This window comes from Halichoerus grypus, chromosome 4 (genome assembly GCF_964656455.1).
Source record: "Halichoerus grypus chromosome 4, mHalGry1.hap1.1, whole genome shotgun sequence".
Classification (NCBI taxonomy): Eukaryota; Metazoa; Chordata; class Mammalia; order Carnivora; family Phocidae; genus Halichoerus; species Halichoerus grypus.
In genome coordinates this window covers 97515350-97541055 of record NC_135715.1, presented here as the reverse complement: position 1 = coordinate 97541055, position 25706 = coordinate 97515350, and the positions used below count along the sequence as shown (strand labels likewise).

At 39.0% G+C, this 25706-nt stretch overlaps 2 protein-coding genes across 5 annotated transcripts in view; both read left to right on the top strand.

The window, feature by feature from the left end:
* The window catches only part of DPP10 (dipeptidyl peptidase like 10), a 1380361-nt gene that overhangs the window by 736918 nt on the left and 617737 nt on the right, over positions 1-25706 (top strand). The window contains exon 1 of one of the 4 annotated variants that reach the window (XM_078070687.1): positions 1473-2000. The exons of 2 other annotated variants lie outside the window; for them this stretch is intronic. In XM_078070687.1, coding sequence (XP_077926813.1) covers positions 1929-2000 — 72 coding nt within the window. In that variant the 5' untranslated portion in view covers positions 1473-1928. Of the gene's footprint in view, positions 1-1472; positions 2001-2084; positions 2204-25706 lie in introns of those variants that run through there. One more of the 4 variants, XM_078070690.1, reaches the window with a different exon arrangement.
* LOC118521646 (cytochrome c oxidase assembly protein COX20, mitochondrial-like) lies at positions 6386-6859 on the top strand. The gene has a single exon (XM_036070336.2). The coding sequence runs from the start codon at positions 6387-6389 to the stop codon at positions 6744-6746; it is 360 nt and encodes a 119-aa protein (XP_035926229.1). The 5' UTR covers position 6386; the 3' UTR covers positions 6747-6859.

Sequence of the window (25706 nt, the reverse complement as noted above, 5' to 3'; positions counted from 1 at the left end):
TTAATGACTCAGCCACCCAGGCAGCCCCCCGACCATGTTTCATTTTTAAAATTTGCTTTATATTTTTACAAATAGCAAAGTCATTCCTCTCAAAAAACATTTCTATTGGACCAACACACTACTAGAAGTCACTCATAATATGCACTGGACTACTTATTTTTGAAAAGTAAGCTTTCATCACCCAAATCCCACCTTTTTGAAGAAAAAAAATCATATTTTTATTTTCTAATCTAATCAAACCTAGAGATCACCGCTTTTTTTTTTTTTAACATATTTTAAAGGAACTGTTGTCACAATATTTAGGACAAGTATGATGGACGATTCACTAACAGGCAGGAGCACAACTCCTATTATCCTAGGATAGACCCTGTCTAGGAAGTGGCCAGTTCATGGACTGAGTAACTCAGACAAGGGTCGGGGAGCCAGGCTTAGCCAATAAAAACAAACTCAAGGCTACTGGCCACCCTCCCTCATCCATATGCTTAATCCCTTCCCACTGGAACCTTGTCACAACCCTGGTGCTGAGTGCAGTAACATCTGGATATTAACTCCCTCCAGCCTCTTCTCTGGTGAGCAATCTCCAAAAACCTGTGCCTGAGACTGGGGACTGCTTGTTGTCCATCTGTTTGGGGCAGGTCCTTTCTAGCAACAGGGAAAAGTAGTAATGCATCTAGATGAAACTGGTGGACTTTGTGTGTTATACCCACTCACAGGAATTCAACTTCCAAAGAGTTAAATTGACTCTTTGATTCATATCCCTGCTCCAGGCTCCCAGTACCCACAGTATCTAGTACACTCCTTGTAGGCAGGGAATTTGGTAAGTTTGTCTAGGTATTTAGTCTCTTTTCCTTGCAATCCCTCCAAGCCTTGCAGTGTGTTTGACACATGATAGGTGCTCAGAAAACTTTGAAGGGGAGAGGGTTGTGTTAAGCCAAGGGAAGGTTGGAGAAGGGACTTAAAATTTGAAGATTTTTCTACGTGTCCTAGAAAAAAGGATAAAAAAAAGTGAGTGGTAGAATATCATCATTAGTTATTATTGTTTGTAATCCACCTTTCGGAATTCCACTGGCAGCTGGTTGGGGCGGGGGGGTGGGAATCCAGGCTGGAGGCTAAAGGATAAGGCCGTCCGTTGCCACAGATCGAGAGACGCAGAGCCTCGGTCCATAACGTGGGACCAACACTTGGGTCCCGACAGGTGTTGGCAGCCCCAGTGGGCCTCTGGGCCCCTAGTCCCCAGCTGCCCCCTGCCTTCTCTGAGCGCTGGAGCATGCCCAGTGGCAGCGATCAGCCACCGAGGGCTTTGCACGGGCGCGCTCCGCTTCTCCGGGTTTTAGCAGGAGCCCGCGGGGGGCGGGGGTGGGGGGAGTGAGGGGGCCAGCAGAGCCCAGCCGCCTTGGCCGCGCGTGTGAGGAGCTAGCGCGACGCGCAGGGCTCTCTCCCGCGTTGCGGTTGCTCGGGAGATGCTGGAGCGGGGCGCCGGGCTGCTCAACCTGGCGCACTGAGCGCGGCGCGGGGAGCCCCCGGGGGCGGGCGGGGGGCGCGGACTGCGGTAGAATGCTAGCCGGGTTCCTCCGGCGCTGTGAGACGTCGCTCGAGCGCGGTCAGGTGCCTCTCGCTGCTCCACTAACTTGCCACTTGGTCGTGTTTGATCTCCGAGGTTCTCTACGCTTTGGGGTGGTGGGGGGCGGGGGGAGTGGGGAGTTCGAGGGTCTGCGGTAGCCGAAGGAAGGATCTTGCAAGGGGGAGCCTGCCTGGTGCCGCTCTTCTTCCCCTCCCTGTCGCTCCCCTCCCCCCACCCCGTCGCTGCCGCTTTCCCTTCTGCCAGTTCGGAGAGCGTCGGGCTCCTGTGACATGCGATCGCTGCCAAGTGACGGTCCCCGAGTCTGAAGTGCCCGCGAGGAAGTGAGCGGCAACGCGGGCCGCCGGCGATGACAGCCATGAAGCAGGAGCAGCAGCCCACCCCGGGGGCCAGGGCGAGCCAGGCGCAGCCGGCGGACCAGGTGAGAGTTGGCAGCTGCGGCCAGGCCCTCCCGGGAAGGGTGGCTCCAGTCGGCGCTTCCCACGCCTCCCTCTCCCCACCCTCCCTCCGCCCCAGTTCCAGCCTCCTCCATGGACTCCGCAGGAAGTTCGAGCAGCCGAGTGCGCTCTGGGGCCGGGCGAGAGGATGCGCAAGGTGGAGAGCCGCGGGGAAGGGGGGAGAGAGGTAAAGGCTGGGGGTGATCCGGGAGCCTCGGGCAGGCGGGCCACCGAGGGAGGGAGAGGGGCCGGGGCCACGGAATGGGGGCCTCTTGGCTCAAATTAACGCACGTTGGAGGAATTACTGCGCTCCTGGAGGCGTCTACTTGCAGGGTTAGAGCGGGTCTACACGCAGCTGAAACGAGCGAGCGCTGGCCAAAGCTACCCCACTAGGAAAATGACCTTTAGGCCGGCAGAGTTTTTGCTTGCTTTTTTCTTTAGAGGAGACCGGGACGGGGCGGGGCGGGGGGGGTGCTAAATGGGGGAAGGAGGTGTACCCTGCATGTGTGGTCTGCTGAGTGGAGCGGAGCTTGGGAGTAAAAGGCATTATTATGGGAAGCTGGCAAGGTACTGGCTTTAGTGATTTGTTGGGGCCAGATGTATGTGTCTGCAGAGGTGGGGTGCCCTGTACCGGCTGAGTGTTATTTCTGTCCCTTTTCAGTTTTTCTGCACCGGCCACCCCGTTTTTTGTTTTGGTGTTTCGAGATTTGTAGCATAACCGTTCGGTAGATCTTCATCTCGTCTCTGTCCCTGGATTGGGGTGACTCGGGAGTTCAGTGTCGCTTTTTCCCAAAGTTGTAGGGTCGGGAGCGCTGAGGTGCCCTGGCAAAGAGGAGGCAGGCTGTAAGGAGCCGGCTCCAGGTGTTGTCACGTTTACGTCAATCAGGGACTCTGAGCCGAGAGGGCAACAGTTAGGTCAGCGGATAACTACGGAGGCACCCGGGTACCCGCTGGGGGCCCTTTGCCCCAAGTGCACTGTTGAAGGCCGCCCGATGCGTTTCTGCCAGAGACACTCCTAGCTCATTGCCAGAGGTGGGGTGAAGGAGGTGCAAGCAGCGAGGTTCCAGTAGCGTCTCCGCTTTTCGCATAGTCTGAGCACTGAGGAGCAAGTGAAGAGAAGCTGTCCAAATCGCCCGAGTGGTGCTGAGGCGGAGGAGGAGATGCCAGGGCTGCTGTTATTAATATTCTAGTCTTGGTCATCTGTCCTGGCTTGTGGTCTCCCTCTTCTCTTCCCTTTCCTCCTCATTTCCCTCACGGACATTTCACACAGGTGGTGAGGATTGCTCAATGCCTTAAAGCTCCCCCTCCATTTACTGGAGTGAATGTTGCAGTTTTTTACAAAGCAGTTGTTTTCTTAAACTAATCGCTTTACTCCTTACCCTAAGATCAATATGAAAATATTGAAACATTTATATTGTATTGTCTGTCCCCTCTCTTAACATCTTTTTTCCTCTGCTCCGTCCAACACACACCACAAGGTAGCAACTGGTTAGCAGATCATAAAAATAATTTTAGGAGAGGAGCCTGGATTTAACATCCTCTTTCAAGCTGACAGCCCTTAAATTTCATTAACAAGCCGCCGAGGCTCTCTACTGCTCTTGGAGTGATGCTTCCAATAAGAATGATTAGTCAGGTGAGAGTCCCCACATGAAATCTTTGCTCACTACCCTGTGACACCAGCTGGTTACTTGAGGTGCTGCAAACTGCTTGGTACCAGTGGCGGTGGGGAGGGAGAAGCAGAGCAGACCACACGGAAACTGAAAATGTATATGTAAACAGTGGACAAGCTGCCTATGCACAGTAAAGCCTTTTGTCAGGACTAAGCTGGTACTTAAAATTCATCCGAAGAGAGAGAGTCAAGCTTAAATCCCGTTTTTCTTGTGGGCATGCATTTTGGTTTATGGCCACTTCAGATATTCAGGGAGTGGCCATTTGCAGAACTCTTGTTTTAATTGAGTTTTTTAAGTGCCTTTCAGAGTATTTACATGATTTTAAAATGTCAATGGTATGCATATTATGCTTGAGTTAAAATGAAAGAGATTGATTTTGCTAGGGGAAGGAAAGCAGAATGAAATATCCATGGCAGCATCCCATTGAAGGTTTTCCAAGCACTCCTAGAAAATATTTTTATCTAGCATATTCTTTGTCTGAAGCTTGACCTATGAAATGATGACCAGATAATGTGGATGATTGCTGTGATTGCTTAAACTACTTGCTCTAAGAGTGCTAAGTTTTTATTAACAGGATTAGTCATTGTGGTCTGATGCTGCACTTGTCATATAACTCTCATGTGGTACTAGCTATAACACTCCCAAATAGACAAATGATCTGGTTTCTATATTTCTTTAAAAAAAAAGATTCACAAATTTAAATAAAAATATAGCTTTATGAAGTCCTACTTAATGGTTAAAGAGGGGGCATATTCCAGCTAATCACTCACTGTGTATTGATTTTGAGTGATTTAAGCTTTCAAATGTTGCCAGAAAGGTCTTTGGCTTTTCATAGTAGAGATTTTTATGAAATCTCAAAAACGCCTTGTCCTGCGGCCAGCAACACCTATTTCCACTTAGAGCACAGTGGAAGACTATGGTCTTTCCTCTGGGTGAAATGGTTATGAATCCTATAATCTAGTGGTTGTTATGGTCCTTTAGCGAGCTTGACACCACCCCCCCCCGCCCCCCTAGGTTTCATTTCATCTGTGACTCTCCTTTGGGACATTGGTGCCACGACAAGAGTGAGAAGCGGCAACAAGAATAGCAGGGACTCTGCTTTCATTAACATTCTGAATCATTGGAAATATTTTTTTTTTTTATCATTTTAGTAGTCTTTCCTTTAAAGCTTCGTTGATTAAATGTTTATGAAAGTTGTTTTGTTTTCACGACGCTCCACATTTACAAAATATCTAGATAGATGATTTGATATGGGTAGATACCGTCATTCTGAATATAATCAATATCCCACTTGACATTGAGGGATCTAAAATCTTGAGTGACAAGTTGTAACTTACTGTTTTTAAAAATTACTTCTTGAATGCTTGCCATGTGCAGAGTACTGTCCCCTGGACTGATAACATTTATTAAATGCATTTTTCTACTTGATGCTCAAAGAAACTTTTTGAGTTTGGTCAATCCTCTGTTCATACAGAGGATTAAAGAAACTAATCAAACTTGTCTTCATAAGTGGTGGAGATGGGACTTAACCCCAGTCTATGATACCTAAGATAAAATATGGTTACTGAATTCTAAATCCCCACCTTCTAACTTCTACCCAGTTACAGTTCAACACATTGTTATTAGCATAATGCAAAATAATTGCAAATATTTTGTGTGTACGGATTTACTTTGAATGTAAAATGGACGAATTTGTTTAAAGCTTCGATTTTAAATGTAAATAATAGCTCTTGAGATTTTTAAAGTTGACTTAATATCTCTTCCATTGATGGAAATAATATAAAAAGAGCCAGGTAGGTCCTGATAAGTACATAGGAACTTAAAAAAAAAAAAAATCTTGGTAATGATGGGACTTTCAAGGTTTCTTAAATGAGTGCATTTTTATAGTTAGACCAGGTTTAGAATTTGCCCACATTGCCACCAGGTGGCACCCTTCTGCTGAATCCAATGGGTAAAAATATTTCCTAAAATGTTTGGTGGTCCTCTCAGCTCCAAGAAACCAAACCAAAACAAACTAAAACACACAACAACAACAACAAAGCCCAAAACAAAACAAAATAAAAAACTAAGCAAACAAAAGAAAAACCACAACCCTACTTTCTGAGGTATGACTAAAAAATATATTTTTATAAGCAAAAATTTGGCAGCAAAGACATCATTAGTTATGCATTTCTCTCTAAAAAACATATTCTGGTGGAAAACCAATTTCTTAGGGTTCAGGATGCAGCAGTCTCTTGATGAAATAATTCATGGTCAAAACTGCAATTAAATATGCAATGTGCAAAATGCCTTCTGTAAAATATCTATTGTACTTTTCACTTTTAGGTAATATTAACCCAAAATGTTACCATACAGAAATTAGGATTTATTCTTTTTATTTCAAGTTTGTTGAGGCAAACTTGATTAAAATTTTCAAGTGCATTCTTAATGCAAACTTATCAAAAGTTATTCTTCCATGTTTCCCTGACAAATATAAAAAGATGTCATAATTTAGTCTATAAACTATTGTTTTTAACATAGAACCTTAAAAGTAGTTTTAGAAATCATGTTGAAAAAAATTTAACAGGCCAGTTATTACTCTTCATTCAATATAACATATATAGTATCTAATTGATGGGAGAGTTCTTTGTGGTTTGGTTTACAAAAGATAATTTAGATTGGGTAAAGGCGTTACATAGAAGTCTTTATGACTGAGAGGCCATGGCCGCCGCGCCGGAGCCCGGCGAGCCCGCCAAGGGGAAGCCCTTTAAGCTCCTAGGAATTTTAGATGTTGAAAACATTCCCTGTGCACGGGATTCAATATTGTATGGTTCACTAGGATCTGTTGTGGCTGGCCTTGGACATTTTTTGCTAACTAGTAGGATTAGAAGATCATGTGATGTTGGAGTAGGAGGATTTATCCTGGTGACTTTAGGATGCTGGTTCCATTGTAGGTATAATTATGCGAAGCTAAGAATCCAGGAAAGAACTGCCAGAGATGGAATTAAAAATAAGATTTTGTATGAAAGTACCCACCTTGACCCTGAAAGAAAACAAAGCCCCAGCAAGAACAGTAGCTGAGCGGAATCGAGCTTGAGGATACAACTCTGTGGAGTCCGTGTGAATAAAATGGAGGGCAACTCTATTAAACCTCATATGTACCATTAGACTTTCAATCAAGTAAATAAAAGATGTGTTGGTTGTAAAAAAAAAAAAAAAAAAAAGAAGTCTTTATGACTTAAGAGATATTATACATTTTCTACTACCCCTTAATTTCTTATTACATATATAATGTATATCTCATAACATGTGTATATGACATTTTAGCTACTGAGTTTAGAACATACCACGATACATCCCTTGCTCAATGTAAACTCCTAATCTCTCTGTTTATTTCAGGGACTGAGCAAATTGCACATTTAAGAAAAATTAAACTATATAAAAACAAGTTAAAGAAAATTATTAAATATTAATGCTGCATTATCTTATGAAGTACATTACATTAGAAGCAGAACACTGAAACCAAATTTTTCCTAACCTGAGTAAAAAAGAAAGCTATTTAAAAATTTTGGTTCATTGGATCATTTATGATTACATAATGTTACTATTATCTGTGGGTTATGCTCCGGAAACCACAGATTCAAGTTCATATTCCAGCTCCACCAGTCATCACTGCTTTCTTGGGCAGGATAACTTACTTTCTATAGTTCATTTGTGAATGGAAGTGACTACAGATCCTTTACATGTTTGTTGTAAGAATTAACTGAAATAATATGTGAAGGCTTTTGAATAAAGCCTGTCTCATACCAAGTGTGCTCTCATTCCCTAGTCTGGGAATAGGAACCTAGAAAAAGCGGGGGGGGGGGAGGGGAGGGGAAGGCTTAAAGGATCATCAAGCCGCCTACAACTGGGTATGTTATTTTAACATTTTACAAAACATTGCATTGTTCAGTGCAAATTTGTATGATTACATATGAAGTTGCACACACACATACATATTATATTAATAATATATGTTTGGTTTGGACGTCAGGGCTGATTTGGCAAACACGCAGACTTCAAAATACTCTATTACATCTCTACTTCCATTCAGTCAAAGCTCAGTTCTTTACTGTCCTACGTTGTAAGGGGCCAAACTGGAAGTTTGGAATGTTACTGAAGTAAACATTGGTTAATTCTGACAAACAGGTGAATTAGCTGCAGAATATGTTGCATTCTGTTTTGAGTGTAATACACTTCCTAAGGTAATAAGCATGGAGAAAGGGGATGTTTTAAATCCTCTTTAATATTTAGGTTAATATTTCATATTTGGCATTCCAAGTATAACACTGCCTCCATATATTTTCCTACTTCTCCTACTTGCTGAGTGACTTTACATGTGTTCTAATCAAGTTCATGTTTTACTGCAACGTTATACAGTAGCCCCACCCCCACCCCCATTCGTTGTTCACTTTCCCCGATTTCAGGTCCCCACTGTTAGCTGAGATCCCAGAAACAGATGATCCTCTGTGGGAGGTAGTGTTAGAAGGTCAGTAGAATAGCCTCACACTCAGTGCCCCATCACTCACCTCACTTCATTTCCTCACGTACGCATTTTATCTTCTCACGTTGTCATCATCATCATCAGAGGTTGAGAACAGTATGATAAAATGAGAGCTCACATTCACATAACTTTCATTACAGTATATTAGAATAGTTTTAATTTGTTAGTTATTGTTGTTAATCTCAGACTGTGCCTAATTTATAAATTGAACTTTATCATAGTTAAGTATATATAGAAAAAACCATAACACATATAGGATTCAAGAGTATTGGAGGTTTCAGGCATCCACTGGGGGTCTTGGAATATATCCAAGATATTTCATGGATGAGGAGGGATGACTAATGAGGGCATAACCTAAGACATGCATCAACTAGGAAAGTTGGAACTTACCGCATCTGAAGACCTATAAAAGGTCCCAAAAAGGGGCAAATAAATAATGGACTGTAAAGATCTTCATAAACACATGTCCCCCTAAATTTAGAAGTGTTTCTGCCCTGGTGTATGCCCTAGTGTATGTTTTAAAGCTTGTACTGACTTGATCCACAAGCTTTTTGGCAATAGGCAATCTCTGTTTCATTTTCCTAACTAGACAGTCCCTGTTCTCCAAGGCTTTTAAACTGTACATCCTCCACCCTGCACCCCCCTAACTGCTAGAAATTCTTCTCATTTATTATGTATTAACTAAAGGAATGCTTGTCACTTGCAGTATGATAAAGCAAACTGGGAAGTAGCTTTAGCGGGAAGGATGGGGTTGCTGAAGAGAGAGCTCTTCTCTTGTGGATTCATTTTTGTTGAGCTGTCCGGAATCCTCAGGGTTTCAGACATACTTTATGTAATGGTAAATGTAACACTCACTGCCAGGCTAAATACAGAAAATTTGCTTTTATCCAAAACTGATAAAATATTTTACTTCAAACTGTCCCATTCAGTAATTGATGTTAAGAGTACCCCTTATAATGTTTTCCATATAATAAAAAATGATTTTCATTTTCTTTTCAAGGTTGGCATGCCCATTTATTTGAAAGCAGCTGAAAGATTAATAATTTTTTTAAATCAACTTTCAGATAATGTGCTAATTCCATTAACCAAAATAGTATATTCTACAATGTTTTTGGAATTGCCAAATGATATTCAGATTTAATTATCTTTTGGGGAGAGGCAACATGATGCAGGATTGGGAACAGAGTCAAAATGGATTTCATATTGAATCTTTCTTCTACCATTCACTATGCAATCTAGGGCAAACTAATCCCTCTTAAACCATTCCCTCATCTTTAAAGGAAGAAGATGGTGAGACTGTTGGCAAGAGTTAGAGGCAGTCTGTGTGAATGGACTTACATAACATCTGGCTGAAGATAGAATTTAGTATTTTTATTCTTGTTTCTACTATGTTTCTAGATTATCCGATTATTTCATGTTTTGCAAAGGCGGTTTTCTATTTACCTTAATGAAAAAGCTGAATATATGTATGTGTGGGTGTGTATACATAACAAACATACACCACACATATATACATATACACACACTTATGATCTTAGTATTTGGGATATTTTAGAGTTAGATTATTATAGAGCATTAGGAGGAAATCAATTGATAACAACCTGACTGGTTTTTGCTATTTTTAGATGATAACCTGTTTTCCCCAAAGACTTAGAATCTTCTTTGAAGTGTTCATGGTTTAATATTCTCTTCCCGGGAGTTTGGGTTTTGAGAAATGACTGACTTAGCAATTCTTTGTCTATAGGAGCTGATGACATGTTGAGTTGAAATTTAAGAAAAGTTAGGTGAGTGCATAATCAAAACAGACTCTACATCTGAGAGAGCCAAGCCAAGCTGTATATTTTCCAGCCAAGGTGAATATTGACTAATATCTGACTTTCATATTATCACAATTTATCGTAATTACCGATTTTCTGAGGTCAGTACAAAAACTTGTGTATCAGGTTACAAGGTAGCAAATGAAGAAAAGTGAGGTAAAAAGGCATTTTTATTATCTTTATTCTCACCCCTTTTTTGAGAGCTAAATGAAGATTCAATTTCAATTTCTTATACTGTCTGAAAACCTCTGCTCTGAAAACAATATGACAAACCTGAATTTTCTAATTGAGAACTTGAATGGCAGGCTCTCCTGCGATTTATTTTCAAATAATGGACCAGAGAGACCACTTGAAGTTGCATTAATAATGCTTGCACAGGGTTAGCAGTAGATCTTTCCTGTTATGGGTACTTGGGTTTACTTTTGGCAGGAGGAATCAAGTAAGTGAAAACTCTTCATACTCTCACTTCCATTAATCACATCTTACCTCCAGGAAGGGTTTTAGTATGACCTAATGAGTGCAAGACATGGCTATTTTTTTTTTTTTTTTTTCATTTCACATGTTTTGAAACAAGTGCCAGAAAGTCTTTTTTTTTTTTTTTAATAAAGTGACTTTTTAAATCAATGTCTCACAAACTTGCACACTGATTCTTCTACACACCAAAAAGATTAGGAATCAAGACGTCTTCTGAATAGAGGTCAGCAATATATCTTTTCAAGAAGAACAATATAAAATTCATGAATTTCTCAAATGTAGAAATAGGTAATTTGTTTAGATAGATTAGTATATAATTTACATTTCCTAGTGTCTGAGTTTATGAATAGATGGTCCATCTACTCCACTCCCTTTTATGGATTTTTAAGGGAAAAGACTGTACATTTTACTTGTTTGTTTCTTTTCTAGAATACCAGGGAGGGATTATAAGAGAATTATTCCTTTCCTCTGATCCTAGGAATTAGGTGTGTTTCACTTTTTGAGAGTCATATTGGCAGGGATAGGTGGGTGTGCACTGACCTGCCCTTGTTCACCTTTATGGAGGCTGCTGCTTGTTCTGAAATGAGGCTTACCCACCATTAGTGCCACAGTGGCATTACAAGTAGTTCTTCTGCATCTGCCACCCCTCACAAATGTCCATTTGCTTACAGAGTCAGTGCCTCTTATGTTATAGGATGGTAATTTTGATTCCTTTGTCTCCACTTGTGCCTGCGCCATGTCTAAATCCAAATCCATTTCCTTCCACCTCTCTACATTTCTGAGACCAGTCTCTGGCCAAGATTGATCCCCTGATGTCTAAACTACCATGATGTCCTGGGGCGCCTGGGTGGCTCAGTCGTTAAGCGTCTGCCTTCGGCTCAGGTCATGATTCCAGGTCCTGGGATCGAGCCCCGCATCGGGCTCCCTGCTCCGGGGAAGCCTACTTCTCCCTCTCCCACTCCCCCTGCTTGTGTTCCCTCCCTCGCTGTGTCTCTCTCTCTGTCAAATAAATAAATAAAATCTTTAAAAAAAAAAAAAAAAAAAAAAAAACTACCATGATGTCCACAGTGGCCTTACCTTTTCAGATTCTTCCTTGAAGTGGCCATCAAGTCCTAAATGATGATAGCATTTTTTTTTAAGATTTATTTATTTATTTGAGAGAGCAAGAATGAGAGAGAGAGAGAGAGTACATGAGAGGGGGGAGGGTCAGAGGGAGAAGCAGACTCCCTGCTGAGCAGGGAGCCCGATGTGGGACTCGATCCAGGGACTCCAGGATCATGACCTGAGCTGAAGGCAGTCGCCTAACCAACTGAGCCACTCAGGTGCCCCAACGATGATAGCATTTTGAGAAGGTATTCTGATTTCTGAATCTAATGTCTTTGTTTTCAAATCAGGAGATATGCAATGGAGAGAGGAAGTGTCTTGTCTTAGGTCATACAGTTGGTTAGAATCAAGAGGCAGTACTTGATTCTGGGCCTCTTCACTTAGGGCCATTTGCTGTGTATCCTGCTGCCAGATTCAGCTGTTGATACAGCACCTTTGTTGGTGTGTTGGTGACACATCTGCCTTGTTAGCACTTGACAGAAGAGTAACTTTAAAAAATTGTCCTTAAAACTTTTGAATCTGTAGGCAAAACTCACTTGACATTCCTTGGTTTTCCCCTGGCTAGTGGTCCTTAGACTTTTAGTACCTGGCCACAAAACTTCGGAGAACCATATATGCATCTTCTCCAGCTTGCCATGACAAGAAGTCACCTCAGTGCCATAAAGCCATTTGGAAAGTAAACTGAGATCCAGTGTTCTAAGGACATGCCAGCACCTTCCATCACATGCAGACACTGGCATTCTTTTTTTTTTTTTTTTTTTTTTTAACATATAATGTATTATTTGTTTCAGGGGTACAGGTCTGTGATTCATCAGTCTTACACAATTCACAGTGCTCACCATAGTACATACCCTCCCCAATGTCTATCACCCAGCACACTGGCATTCTTAAACTCTTCCCCTCAGCATGAATGACCTCCCATTGATCTCTACCCTCAGCATTTGAAATTGTAATTCAATAGTGAACAGACTAGTGACTGGATGACTCCCTCCTTCAGAAAGGAGGGGTGTACTTAGGAACTCTGGAAAGCGTGTAAGTGAATTATGGTGCTTCCTTGAGAAGTTAATAGAAACAACAGGCTTCTGATTCACTGGATTTCTTGGAAGGTAAGGCTATTTCTAGAAGCTGTGATAATTTTGTCAGAGTACCAAGTTCCAATACGAGACCTGAGAAACTTTTATGTAGAAAATAAATAAGAATTTTTGAGGGATGCAGAATTCTTTATAGTGGGAAGAACTAGGACTTTCTCTTCATTTAACCTCTGATTAAATTCTATTTACTATGTTGAACAAGTTACCCAATCTCTCTCTGAATTTAATATTTCACCTGGCAATGGAATGATGTTTACATTGCAGAATTGTTTTGATGATTAGCAGTGAGATAGGTTTATTATCTAGGAGGTGCTGAAAAAATGGCGGTGTGTATTTATTTATTTACTTTTTTGTTATTAATATGTATTGGGCTACTATACCAGACAGAGGCAAAGTGATGAGAAATCAAGCTACACTGGATGTTGAGGTTCCTAGATGTTGGGAATACCAGCTTTAAAGCTCATTTCTCCATTAATTTGACCAAAATTCAGAGCACCTTTAATATTAAACTCCTAATTTTGTTGATATGGAGATTATATGGAAGCATCCTGGTTCTAAAGCAAATATGGATTAGGGGTTAATTAAGAAAATATATGACATCCATTTTTATATTATAAGTACAGGAAAATCAACAGAGTTTGCATTTTGAAGGTGGAGAACTGAATATGCATTTGCTTTTCCTGAATTTTTTTTTTCTTTTCCCATCCCATGGCTAAATTCTCTTCTCATGCTTATAATGCATTCTACATTTGGAGTGCTCTTTCATTTCTACTCAGAGCTGTAGTCCTTGGGCTGTAACAGCGAATCCAAAAAAACTAATATAGAATCGCAGATGGTGCAAATATTTGAAAATAGGTAAATACAATCTAGGATTAGCTGCTTGGGCTCAGAAATGTCAGCTTGGTATTGCTTATTGGTCACATAAGGCAGTTTTAGTTAAGGGAAAACGCAGGACAAAAGCATCATGGTATAAAATTGCTGGTTTGGAGCTATGCAACATAACAAGCCCATAATTGTTATATAAGCTCTAAAATGAGTCACTCTGTAACAAGGAAAGGTGTTTCAGAGAGGTCACAAAGTACCAAGAGGTTATATAGGGGATAAAAAATTAAGCAGATATCATAACATGGAACTGCTGTACAGTACCATCTGCTGACTTCCATTTAAAGCCAATTTTTAAAGAGAAAACATCCGTTCTTAGGGGTATGCTGTAGGTAGGCACATATTAAATGACCTGAGCGTGAAAACTGACAGTCAGATGGCCAGCATCAAACCCATAGACGGTGCTTATCAGTTCTATGTGCTGTGTGTCCCTACTTCTGACGGAGGGTTTGAAGTAATGCAATCTAATTTTCCTTCAGTTTTGCCCTTTTAAGAGAGAGAGTTCTTTTTAAAGGATCTTAGAACAAGTATGATGATTAAGTCGCCTCATTTACTGATAAGACAATGGGGAATGATAAAGGCTGACTTGTTCAAGGTCATACCAGTGATGAATTTGGTAGATCAGAAACCAGAGCTTTTCCCTCCTCGGTTGGGAGTTGGTAGGAGACTCATTCAATCATTAGGATCATAGAAATCATTTTTGGTTGAATGTGTGGACATCAGATGGAGAAAAAGTGGATGGGAATTAAAATGGGACGTTTCCAGTTGGTCTTAAAGTTTCTGGGTTTTTTTTAATTTAAAATTTTTTTTCCAGGCAGTAGGTGTAATAAAATTAAATCTATTATATATTGTATCTGGAAGTATCAAGGAGCAGGTGGTCACGTGTGTAATGGTTGGATGAAGCCTAAATTTTCTGCCATTTCTCATTTCTCAGAAGACGTTGGCAGAGAATAGGAAGGCCTGCAGATCACATGTGAAGGTCTATAGAATACAGCACTGATCCCTCTCAAAGTATATGTTCACAAGTAAAAAAAATCCTGGCTCTCATCTAAATAGATAGTGAAGGTACAGTGAAAATGTATAGTGAACACTTAACTTATTAATAAAGGAACCATGAAGATGGTAAAGCTGGTTCAAAGAGCATTTCAAGGAAAGAGATTTATATAGTCACTCAGGAAAGGAATGACGTACAATGTTTGCAAAATTACATACTCAACTGGTTAATATCTGACAGAGCATTTAAATCATAACTTTTGTGGTTATCTATACCAGACAGAAGTGTTTTGCAGCTTCTCTATCTTCTACAATTAATGTTTAAGTTTAGATTGTAGATTTATGGCAAAAGTAAATGGTAAGTGTAAGAAAGGTGTATTTTTCTAAAATTGTACAATACTTGTGTGGACGATTAGACAATAACTCAACCTGATATTGAAAAGATGAATACGCAGGTCATACTTAAGTCTTATTTCCAAGTTCTCAAAAATTTTCTTAACATCCCCTAACTCACAAAAATGGTGCCATCTGGGTATACACTTGATGTCACAGCCAGCTTCTTAGGCAGTTTTATCAAAGCTTTCTACAAGCCCCGTGGAGCTTCAGGTGTCAGATCCGATTCACCTGCAGTGAGGTCCTGGAATGCAGACAGTCAGCCAACACGGTCTGTCGGGTTCATCCTAACAAATTGGTCCAGGTGTTTTTGAGGGATGGAAGAGAACAACTTAGTAATTTCAGATAGCTGTCGGAGGAAAAGATGAAGTAGAATAATTGCACACAAGGCGGTGAAAGCCATTCTTGAAGATTCAGTGGAATAAGGTTTAGATCAAGTTGCATGGTGGTAGTTGTCCCTAGAAGATGGCTGCTTTCAGAGCTGCTTTTAGGAGGAGATACCATACCTATCCACACAGTCAGATTTAAGACACGCATACATTTTCCTTCCCTTGATAATCACTTTCTTTATTGCCACTCAGGAAATAGCTTCTTCTCATCCATCTGCATATATTTGGAATTCTACCATGACTTAATTTGTTCCTTTGACGGTGACCAAGGGGTGGTAACAATGTATGTGTGACTTGAATGTATATGTCTCTGTGTAATTGCTTCGTATGGCCTGTCTTGAGAATTGACAGAAAATGAAGGCTTTATGAATATGAAGGAGTAGGGGCAGGAAGAAAGAAACATAGAAATGGGTTTGGAAATCTCAAGAGAGAATCACGACTTGCAAATGAAGCAAGATACTTCCCTAACTGGCCCTCTGTTTTCTAATCTGGGTTTAAAAAAAGGTGTTTGAATGAATATTTGTATATTGTGTGCAAAGGGGTTTGTGAATGTGGGGTTTAAACAATCTTATAGAAATATTAAAACTTGTTTTCCTAAAGTATTTTTTACTACCTACAGAAAACTTTTAGATAGATCAGCATTGTCCAATAGTACATTCCAGAATGATAAAAATGTTCCAAATATGTGCTTTCCAATGTGGTACTCATCAGCCACATGTGGTTATTGAACACTTGAATTATGGCTAGTGTCACTAAGGAACTCATTTCCAATTTCATTTAGTTTTAATTAATTTAAATTTAAATAGCCATATGTGACTGGTAGCTACTGTATTATTTCTAGACCTTTGTTTTTCAAACTTTAGCATGCATAGAAATCCCTTGGAGATGATGTTAGCAGATTCTAACCCAGGGAATCTGGAATGAGGTCCAAGATTCTGCATTTACAACATGATGCTTTTTCTGTGGACCATACTCCAAGCAAAGCTTTATTTCTCAACAGCAAAGATTCTTGCTTGAATTTTAATTTATTACTTTACCTAGGCTGGCACCTGCCACAGAAGATAAGTCTGGAAGCCTATAGCAAAAGTACAAAGTACAGCTTTAGAAATATAAAAGGAAAATAGTTCTAGTGATGAAATCATTGGCATTTTTACTATAATTGAAAGCTAAAATTTGGAGTGCATAGTATTCCTATATACCATGCAAAGTTTAGGTACCTCTATCTCATCTAAACTTCACCATAAAATCTATGTAATAGATACAACTTTTATTCCAGTTTTGGAAATAAGCTGAGAATCATATTAATTACCAATTGCTTTCCTTTATTGAAGTTAAATGATTTGATATTTATGATACTAAATGATTTAAATTATATTAAATAATTTGTTGTGTGTGGCTGTTCAATAAATCATAATTTGATTCTCTTCCATAGATAGTAGTAGTAATAGACTGGTAATTAATAATCCTCATCAGAACCCGGTGTAATTTGGTATTGTGTCCTTACTTTAAAGATGAGGAAACTGAGGGATAGAGAGATGAAATAATTTGAATAGGGTCGCATGATGTCTAAGTGGCAGAACAAGGTTTTGAACCCTGGCTGTTTGCCTTTAGGGTCCACTCTCATGTGCTCCTCTAGACAATTTCTAGGGTGTTTAGTGAGTATCTCTTGTGTGTTAGGCACTGTGTTAAGAGCATGGTTCCTGTCTTCTGTATGTTCAATGGCAAATGGAGTTTACTTTGAAAATTTTAACTATGCATAATTTCATGTTTATCCACAGTATTTTAAAACAGAAAAAAATAACATTTCCGTGTGTGCACATGTGTATACACTTCACAATTTAGAGCAGCTTAAAATTGTCTTCCTTGTTACTTCGCAATAACCTTGGGCAACAAATTGGCTTCATCGTTTTAATTAGTGAAAAGGTGAATGCTTTGGCCTTGGTTATTCAGTAACCGAAGTGTAATATCTAAGCCTTATTTTTCAGAACAAGGTTGTCTGTCATTTTGTTTAGTTCAGTGACAAATGTTAACCAAGTCTATATCTGTATTTCCTGATTTTAAATAAAGCACACAGTCTTCATTAATTTCTAAATAAAATATTCACATGGTTCAAAGATCAGATATCGTACAAATAAATGCAATGGAATGTTTCCCTCCTAGAGTTGTTCCCCAGCAACTCAATTTCTCATTCTCGCATTCTCTTAATAGATCACTACTACTATTATTTTCAGTTTTTCCTTTGTTCAAGAGAAATTTTCGTATATACAAGCTAATCCAACTTTTTCTCCATCTCCCTTTTTATATAAAGGCTAGCATACACATTTACTTTAAAGTGTGTAGCATTTTTTTGTTTATATTTTTATAAAAACCTGAACATTATCAAAATAGATCCTCTAACTGTTTGCTTCATTAATGAATTTTCCTCCTTTATTCATGATGAATTAGATGTGTGTCTCATAACTGATAACTAGTCTTGGTGCATGCATATGCATGGTCAATTACTTTCTCTCTCTATCCCTCAGTTTCCTCATCTTTAAGATAAGAAAATGTAGTACTAACTTGCACAGAGTTCTGTTGAGGATTATTATATTAACTATCAGTCTGAGTATTACTACTATTAACTATGGAAGAGAATCAAATTATGATTTGTTGATTAGCCACACCCAACAAATTATTTAACATAATTTAAATCATTATGTAAATATCTAATAAATCATTTAACTTTAATAAAGGAAGCCGACTGATCGTTATTATGGTATGTATGATTGTGACCAAAAAGATATTTTCTCCATTTATTAGCTGTGGGAATCTCTTCTCTGAATCTCAGCTCCTCATTTATAAAACTGGAGTAGAAGTATTCAATTTGAAAAGAAAAAAAAATTCAATTTGTTAGCATTCACTTCACTGCTGTACATGTATATGTGTGTGTGTGTATTTATATATGTGTATATATATGTATATGTATACTTTTATATAACATTGGTCTCTATATGAGATTCTTTTAACATCTTGAAAAGAGGTTAGCTTCCTTCCTATCCCAAGCATTAGGGCCAGGAATAAGGGCCAGTCTTTGCAGTCTGAAAATTTGGAGATAATTGTTGAGCATTTCCCAGACTTCTAAAGACAGATCTATACTCTATGCCTTATTCATGTTAAGGAAATGAGACAATATTTAGAAATTTTAATATAGAATTTTGAAAGCGCCCTGTGTTTTCTTTAAAAATAAGGAAGATTTTGTGTTAGTAGAAGAATGAATGGTATCATGAAGCCAAGTGTCTGCTAAGGGACAGGACCCAGCATTATGAAAATACGGGTTCTTGTAATTTTAGCAAGGGATCTAGAGACTTTTAAGAAGCGATGATGAGTACATGTTGTGCTTGTATTTTCTTATATCCTTTGGGATTAACCTAATTTGGGAGATGGGAGGCACCTTTTTAAGGAGCATACCACACTTCATTTACATCTCTTATTTGGCCTGGAAAGGCTGCATGTTGCTTTCAGTCACAATTATTTATTCTTCTAGTGAAGAGGAAGGAAAATAACAATAGTTGAGACAGAGATGGAAGGCTGTGGCCTTTGCAGAATCCTCTTTTATTTTCAAAGAAAAATTACTTCAATAAACTAGAAATTCATGAATTTTTATGTCCTTACCACCTCATGTAATGAAGGAGCTGAGAACCATTTCAAACTCAGAAAATTGATTTGGTCAAAATATTCCCCTCGTTTCTACCAAGTAGTACTGAAAATTATTAACAAACACACCAGGAAGAAAAATGGTAGTAATGAAATGTCTTATTAGTCCTTTAAGGATGACCAAGCCTTCAAAGACTTCAGCTACTTTCAAAGGAAGAAGTTTTGTTAGACTACTCTTAACAATAGGAAAAACAAGGTTTATTTTTATTTCTTTTAAGATTCTGTACAGATTACAGAGCTATTTAAAATCAAATAACTTCTTTTCTTTGAAAAATTTTAAAGAAAAATCAATTTTTTACAGTACCCCTGCTACCTTATGGTAGGACATACTTGGTAGCTACTAATCCTTAAACACTAAGAAGTGTTTAGTTTCTAATGGCTCTGGAAAGTCAAACTACGGAATGGGAGGTGGTTCTTAGAGTTCAGATAAGGCATTAATCCTTGGTGTCCCGATAAGATATTAGAAGAAGAATGGGGGCACAGTTTAGGGGGGTACCTTGATAGAAACCAAGCAAGGCTTTTATAATTTTTTTAATCTCTTTAAATGACCCAGACAAAAAATGGTGTATGAAACAATGCAGAAATATTCTTGATCTCATGTTGTAAAGGCTGGATAAATATGACCTATAGTAAACCCTAATATGTTACTAATCACATATTCATGCATAAAGACCAGGTGGTGGTACCATTTGATTTTATCTTGAGGAATCAGCCCTCCTGTGCATTTTAATCCAACGTCTCTTAGTTTGGATCTATTGCTTTTCCAAATTAACCTGGAAACCTTAGATTAGATAATGTAAGTATGGTGAAACAGGGCCATGGGTCAGGAAGTCAAGGTTCCTTTGGCCCCGGGATGTTAAGTGTGTTCAGTGGAACAGCAAACCGTCTGTTTCCCCAGACTGTCAGAGTCTCATGACCTACCCAATGGATAAATTATAAACTTTGTCCCTGGGAAAATTTAACTTTATAATTCTGTCAATAGAAATGTGTGTATGTATATAGACACTCAGGATTATGCTCCAAGAAAGCTCTTCTCAACTAGTATGGAGGGGATGTTTTGCCTATTCACCTCAATATCTATGGATTTAGTGTTTATATTGGAAGGTGTGAGGGTAACCTCAGCCAGTCCTGGTTATAATAACCAACTTTCCTTCCTTCCTTCCTTCCTTCCTTCCTTCCTTCAGTAAAGAGACAAGAGGAAATAAAGAAGTGAATAAAAATCACTTTCTTCCTCCTGAAAATGTGAATCATTTAACAAAAACACCTCACCTTTATTTTGATTTGTGAATACAGAAAATTTAAAAGCCACTTTCTAACGTGAAACTGCTTTATGTTAAGACCTCACGAGGCACATCTGTTTCTTTTATCCTAGACCTTGAAAAACAATTTTCAGACAAACACTTTTGCTGCAAAAATTCTTCAAATGAGCAGCTTTCATTGTCTTTAAGAAGTTGCAGAGAAAAGTCTGGTGAATTGTTGTGCTAACCTGATGGTGTTCAGAGAGTATCTCAGGCATAATTCTGTTTTGATTATCTATTGCCTCCTAACCCATTACTCCATCACTTGGTGGCTTAAAACAACTACTATTTTGCTTTTTCATGATTATGTTGGTCAGAAATTCAGGCAGGGTTTGGTAGCAGCTCTCCTGTTCCATGTGGTGCCTTAACTCAGCTGAATTCAGCTGGTAGCTAGGCTAAGCTGAAAGGCAGCGAAGGCTTCATTCATGTCTGGTACTTTGGTTGCTTAACATGGCCTTTCGCTCTGTCCACACAGATAATTTGGACTTCTTCACAGCACGAGTCTTGGGACTTCTTACCAGGTAGTTGGCTTTCAAAAGGGAACACTCCAAGCAGTGAATGCAGACATTTCAGATCTCTTAAGGATTGACTATAGACGTTACAGAACTTCTCTTCTGCCACATTTTATCTTATTGGTGAAAGCAAGACCACAGGGTCAACCCAAATACAAAAGGGGAAATCAGCTCTTTGTGTCCATTAGAGATGTGTAAAGAATTTTCAGTCATCTCATATCTACCACAGATTACCAAAGAACAGCCAAAACAGCAGACCTGTATTTGGATATAAATATTCACTATATGAGCAGGTGGAGAATTTGAGGATGTTTAAATGATTAAAATATTGTAAGGATAAAGTGCCATGGCGTCAGTACTGTACCTGGCCATAATCCATCAATGTGTGCCCCTTTAGAATGTGAAGGCAAGTTATAATTGATAGAGAACAGTCCTTCAGATGCAGTGGCTCTTAAAGTCTGGGGATTCAGATTTTCATTGTAAAATAGAAATATATATAAAGCATTCACCTTTATCTAGGTTACTTATGAAGTATATTTATTTGGGAATAAATTTAATGTGCTGCTTGGTTGAAAATATGGTATGTTCTAAATAAACTTTTAACTCCAGGGAAATTATGGCCATCTAGAGTAATTTGGTGCCATAAAGTAAAACATATATGCAGACTTCTGAGGAGGTGTATATTATAAAGGAAAGGACAATATGGTGCACAGGAGTTGGTCATTATGGCTATAAAGGTACTTTGATTCTGAGATATAATTACTTTAATGAATTCTGCCACTGTGAAATATTTTATGTTGTCACATTTCATCCTGGAAGAAGCAGCTAAGCTGGGCTTGGTATGTTCCAAAGGTTTCACATAAAGTCAGATTTTTCAGATGGGGTGAAAATGAACTGGGGCAAAAAATAACTTTGGGGTTTTCAGGAATGCAATAGAATTCCCTATGGAGTATTTTTTTAAATTGTCCCTGTCCCTCCTTAGACAATACAAGTGCATGAAAACTACCCTGTTCTCAGTGGTTCGACTTTTCACAAATGGATTCCAGTGCCACGTGTAGATACTTTTGTTTATGGTATGTGCCCCTCTCTATGATAAATTTCCCCTTTATTTACCCCTTGGATCGTGCGAAAGTTATTTCGCTGAGGGAGAAGGAAGGAAGGCTCTCTCAGAAGAACCCCATATAACCTGAGTTGATGGGAATATCCTTTCTTGTGCTTCCCACTCCCCCATGCTGCCTGATCTGCTTGAAATATTGCTGCATACCTCCATCGTTCTTTATTTTCAGAGGAGATGGGAATGTAGAAACCAAGATGTCCCAAGTGGTCAACTTGGCCACCCGAGAAGAGTAGCTTATACCACTTAGAGCACAGGCTGCTGCGAGTTCTTTTAGGAAAGTGAAAAATTTAAAAGCCCAAACTCACCCACACGCATCAACTAAAGAGAAAATAATAACTTACTTGAAGATCTGTCTCGGTATGATAATGTAAGACCTGCACAGCTTGGTGAGACCACATTTTACCCCAAAATGCCACATAAGAATTGTCTCTCATTTCTTAGACATGGGTTCTTCCTTTAACACTCCAAACTCTATGGGGGAAACAAATCCTGTTCTTCCAAATTGATTCTGACTTGTAGTCCTTGGGAAAAAAAGCTATGTCTAGCATTTTAAGTGTTCTTATCATGGTGGTTTGGGGTAAGTGCCCCCAGCCGTAATTCCATAGAACTTTTTTCTCGACTCAATCAGACTTTGAAATTGCTTGTTTACTGGTCTTTCTCCAAATAGCTACAATTTCTTAAGGACAGTGACTGGGTTTTGTTAATTCTGTATCCTAAATGAAGAGGTTTCAAAAATATTTGTCAATGTGTTTGTAGTAGGAATGCTTTGAAGAAAAAGGAGTCTGGCATTTAGGAGAGGGGCACATGGCAATCTTTATGAGGCTGATTAGTATTTACAGTACACAGTCTGTGGATCAAGGTGGGCTGATGAGGCCTGGGTGAACTCATTGTGACAGGTGGAATGAGTATTTAGTCTTTTGGTATATAATCTCATAGAGACAATCTAGAGTAAGTTGGTGCACAGCAGAAGGACAAGAACTTCAAAAACTAGATCAAAAGGGTTTTAAAGAAATTTGGAAGAGCATACGGGCGGGGTGGGGGTGTGGGGGGAACAGAATCCAGAGGCTGGGAGGTGTGTGTGCCCCATGTGAGCCTCCAAAGGTCGCTACAGAGATAATGCCAGTTGGAGACTTCCTGTGGGACCAGGCAGTGGGCAGGGCAAGCCAAACTGACAGGGAAGTGTATTGCAACATGAGTTTTAACTTCAAATCCAATCAATGTCTTTGGACTTGAGGCCCACACAGGGTGAGGGAATAGACAACTCAATGACTTTTCTGCTAAGCAATCACAAGAAACTCTATAAAACCGAGTAAGAAGTATAATGGCCACAAAGGTAGGACCTATCCTGAGGGACATCATGGGTCACAAAGGAAACAGTACATTAAACCTGTGTCTTGTCATGTGAATGATGTAAGCTTCGGTTATTATATTTTTTTCACCATACTATGGTTTGTTAGGAGGAATTCTTATGCTTCCTAATTGAGGATTAACTGCACACCTGAGCTGACTCTGCTAGCCTGCATTGGTAGGGTGGAAGAAGAGGAAATTTGGAAAAGAAGGAGGGGAGAGAGAGAAGTTGTGGGAACATCTGTAGATGATGCATGTGAAGTCAGATTTCCTCCGTTTCTTAGAATTTTGCAAGATGACGGTAGCTGCAACCAGGGACTTGACAAGAGAAACATTCTCTCTGGAGGCTGCCCTTGAGGCATGTTTCCATTTATTACAACCGCACAGAAGTCCTATATAGGAGAGCTGTAACAGGCAACGTGAAGCCAGCTATAATTAATGGCCCAGGCCAATATTGGTCTTTGAAGTACTTGGATATTTATAAAAGTTAGATAAGAAAAGCAGCTATTTATCTCTTCACCCAACACACTTCCAAACATTTGTACAAGAGATAGATATCCTAATGTAAACATTTCCTGCCTCACATATTGTTGGAATCTCTGAATTGTGACGGGTGACAGCAGATTGCCTTAAGTAATTGCAGTGCAACAGAATAATCCAGTAGGAGCTATTGTTATCTTAAGTAATATTTTCTGCCAAACATTAAAAAAAAAGAAATGCTTTTTAGTAATGCATAGTGTAAAGTCAAAGAGGATATTGACGACCTTAAAGGATACTTTATTGCCAAGTTTCATCATTGCATGAGAAAAATTAAATTTTATATGGTAGTCATTTGTTGTGTTTATCGAGTAATGAAATAAGTTACAGTAGAAAAATGGCACTGCTTGATTTTTTTTATTTTTAGAATTAGATTAGGACCATAAAATAAGGTAGATCACAGTAGGATTGTAACTTTTGAGTTCTCTCTTTTTTTTTAAGATTTTATTTATTTATTAGAGAGAGCACACACATACACACATGCGTGCACACACAAGCAAGTGGGAGGAGGGGCCGAGGGAAAGGCAGAGAATCTCAGATTCTGCGCTGATCGCAGAGCCAGAGGCAGGGCTCAGTCTGAGGGTCTGGAGATCATGACCTGAGCCAAAACCAACTGTTGGATCCTTAAGTGACTGAGCCACCCAGGTGCCCCATCTTTTTTTTTTTTTTTAAGATTTTGTTTTTAAGTAATCTCTACACCCAACGTGGGGCTTGAACTCACAACCCTGAGATCAAGAGTAGCATGCTCCACCAGCTGAGCCAGCCAGGTGCCCCAAGTTCTCACTCTCAGAAATGCTATGACATTGTTTTAAAAGTATCCCATGCTCAGCAGATTAACTGGTTTGTTTCAAGGGTTTGCTTTTATAGATAGGGGTTTTTTCCTTCTTTTTTTTAACTTTTCAACTGTACACATTCAGTGAATTACAGGAGCCTCTGACCTGTTTGAAGAACTTTGGAGGCTGAACTACATTGTATTAATGAAGGAGAAGTTAAAGTCAGGGAGTTAAATTTTTAATATCCATTAACATATATTTAGACATTTCAACAGAGAAATAAATGTAGTGACAAAAGTTTTAAAGTATTATGAGTCTGTACTAAAAAAAGAACTCATGAAATATTAACTATTTTACCAAGCTCATTATGCAGAAAAATTACTAGAGTCCTAAAAAATGATATATTTGATAGAAAATGAAATGTATGTAAAATTTGTTATTGAGGAGATATATTTTAACTTTATCTCAATTTGTATTGCAGCTTATTAATTTCTGTAGAAAATTGCATTAAGAATATATGGTGATGTTAGATTATGATTAAACAAACCAAGAAGAAAATAACATAAATATAGATATTTAATGTTATCTAATTAGGCATAGATAGATGTGGTTCTAATTCAGTGTAGCAGGAACTCCGGGAAGCTAATTTTAACAAAAGGATATAATCTGGACAATATTACATATGTAGGTCACTATACTTGAGGTAATTATGATAATTATAAACCTGTTAGTATAGATTATAGAGCAAGTGTATTCTGGAGTTCTTCAGGAATTATCCTCACTTTCTTGGTGGAAAATATTAAAATTACTTTCAAGAATAAAGCTGATTAAGTATAACAGAGCCACCTTTACCTTACAATAAATATACCCAAATTATTATGTTATGAACTTAACAAAATGCATTAATTGGTTGAATTTTTTAAAGTCTATCATATTAACTTAATTATTTCTAACTCTTTTGCAATTAAATAGAAATTTTCTCTTATTTCTTCCTCTGTTCTCTCATCACTCAGTGATTCCACTGTTTTTATTATCTTATTCATACTTTTTGTTCTCTCTGTTGGTTTTATTTAATTGT

What these genes read in the sequence shown, in the direction of transcription:
- LOC118521646 (XM_036070336.2), top strand. Translation starts at nt 6,387, where the DNA reads ATGGCCGCCGCGCCGGAGCCCGGCGAGCCCGCCAAGGGGAAGCCCTTT.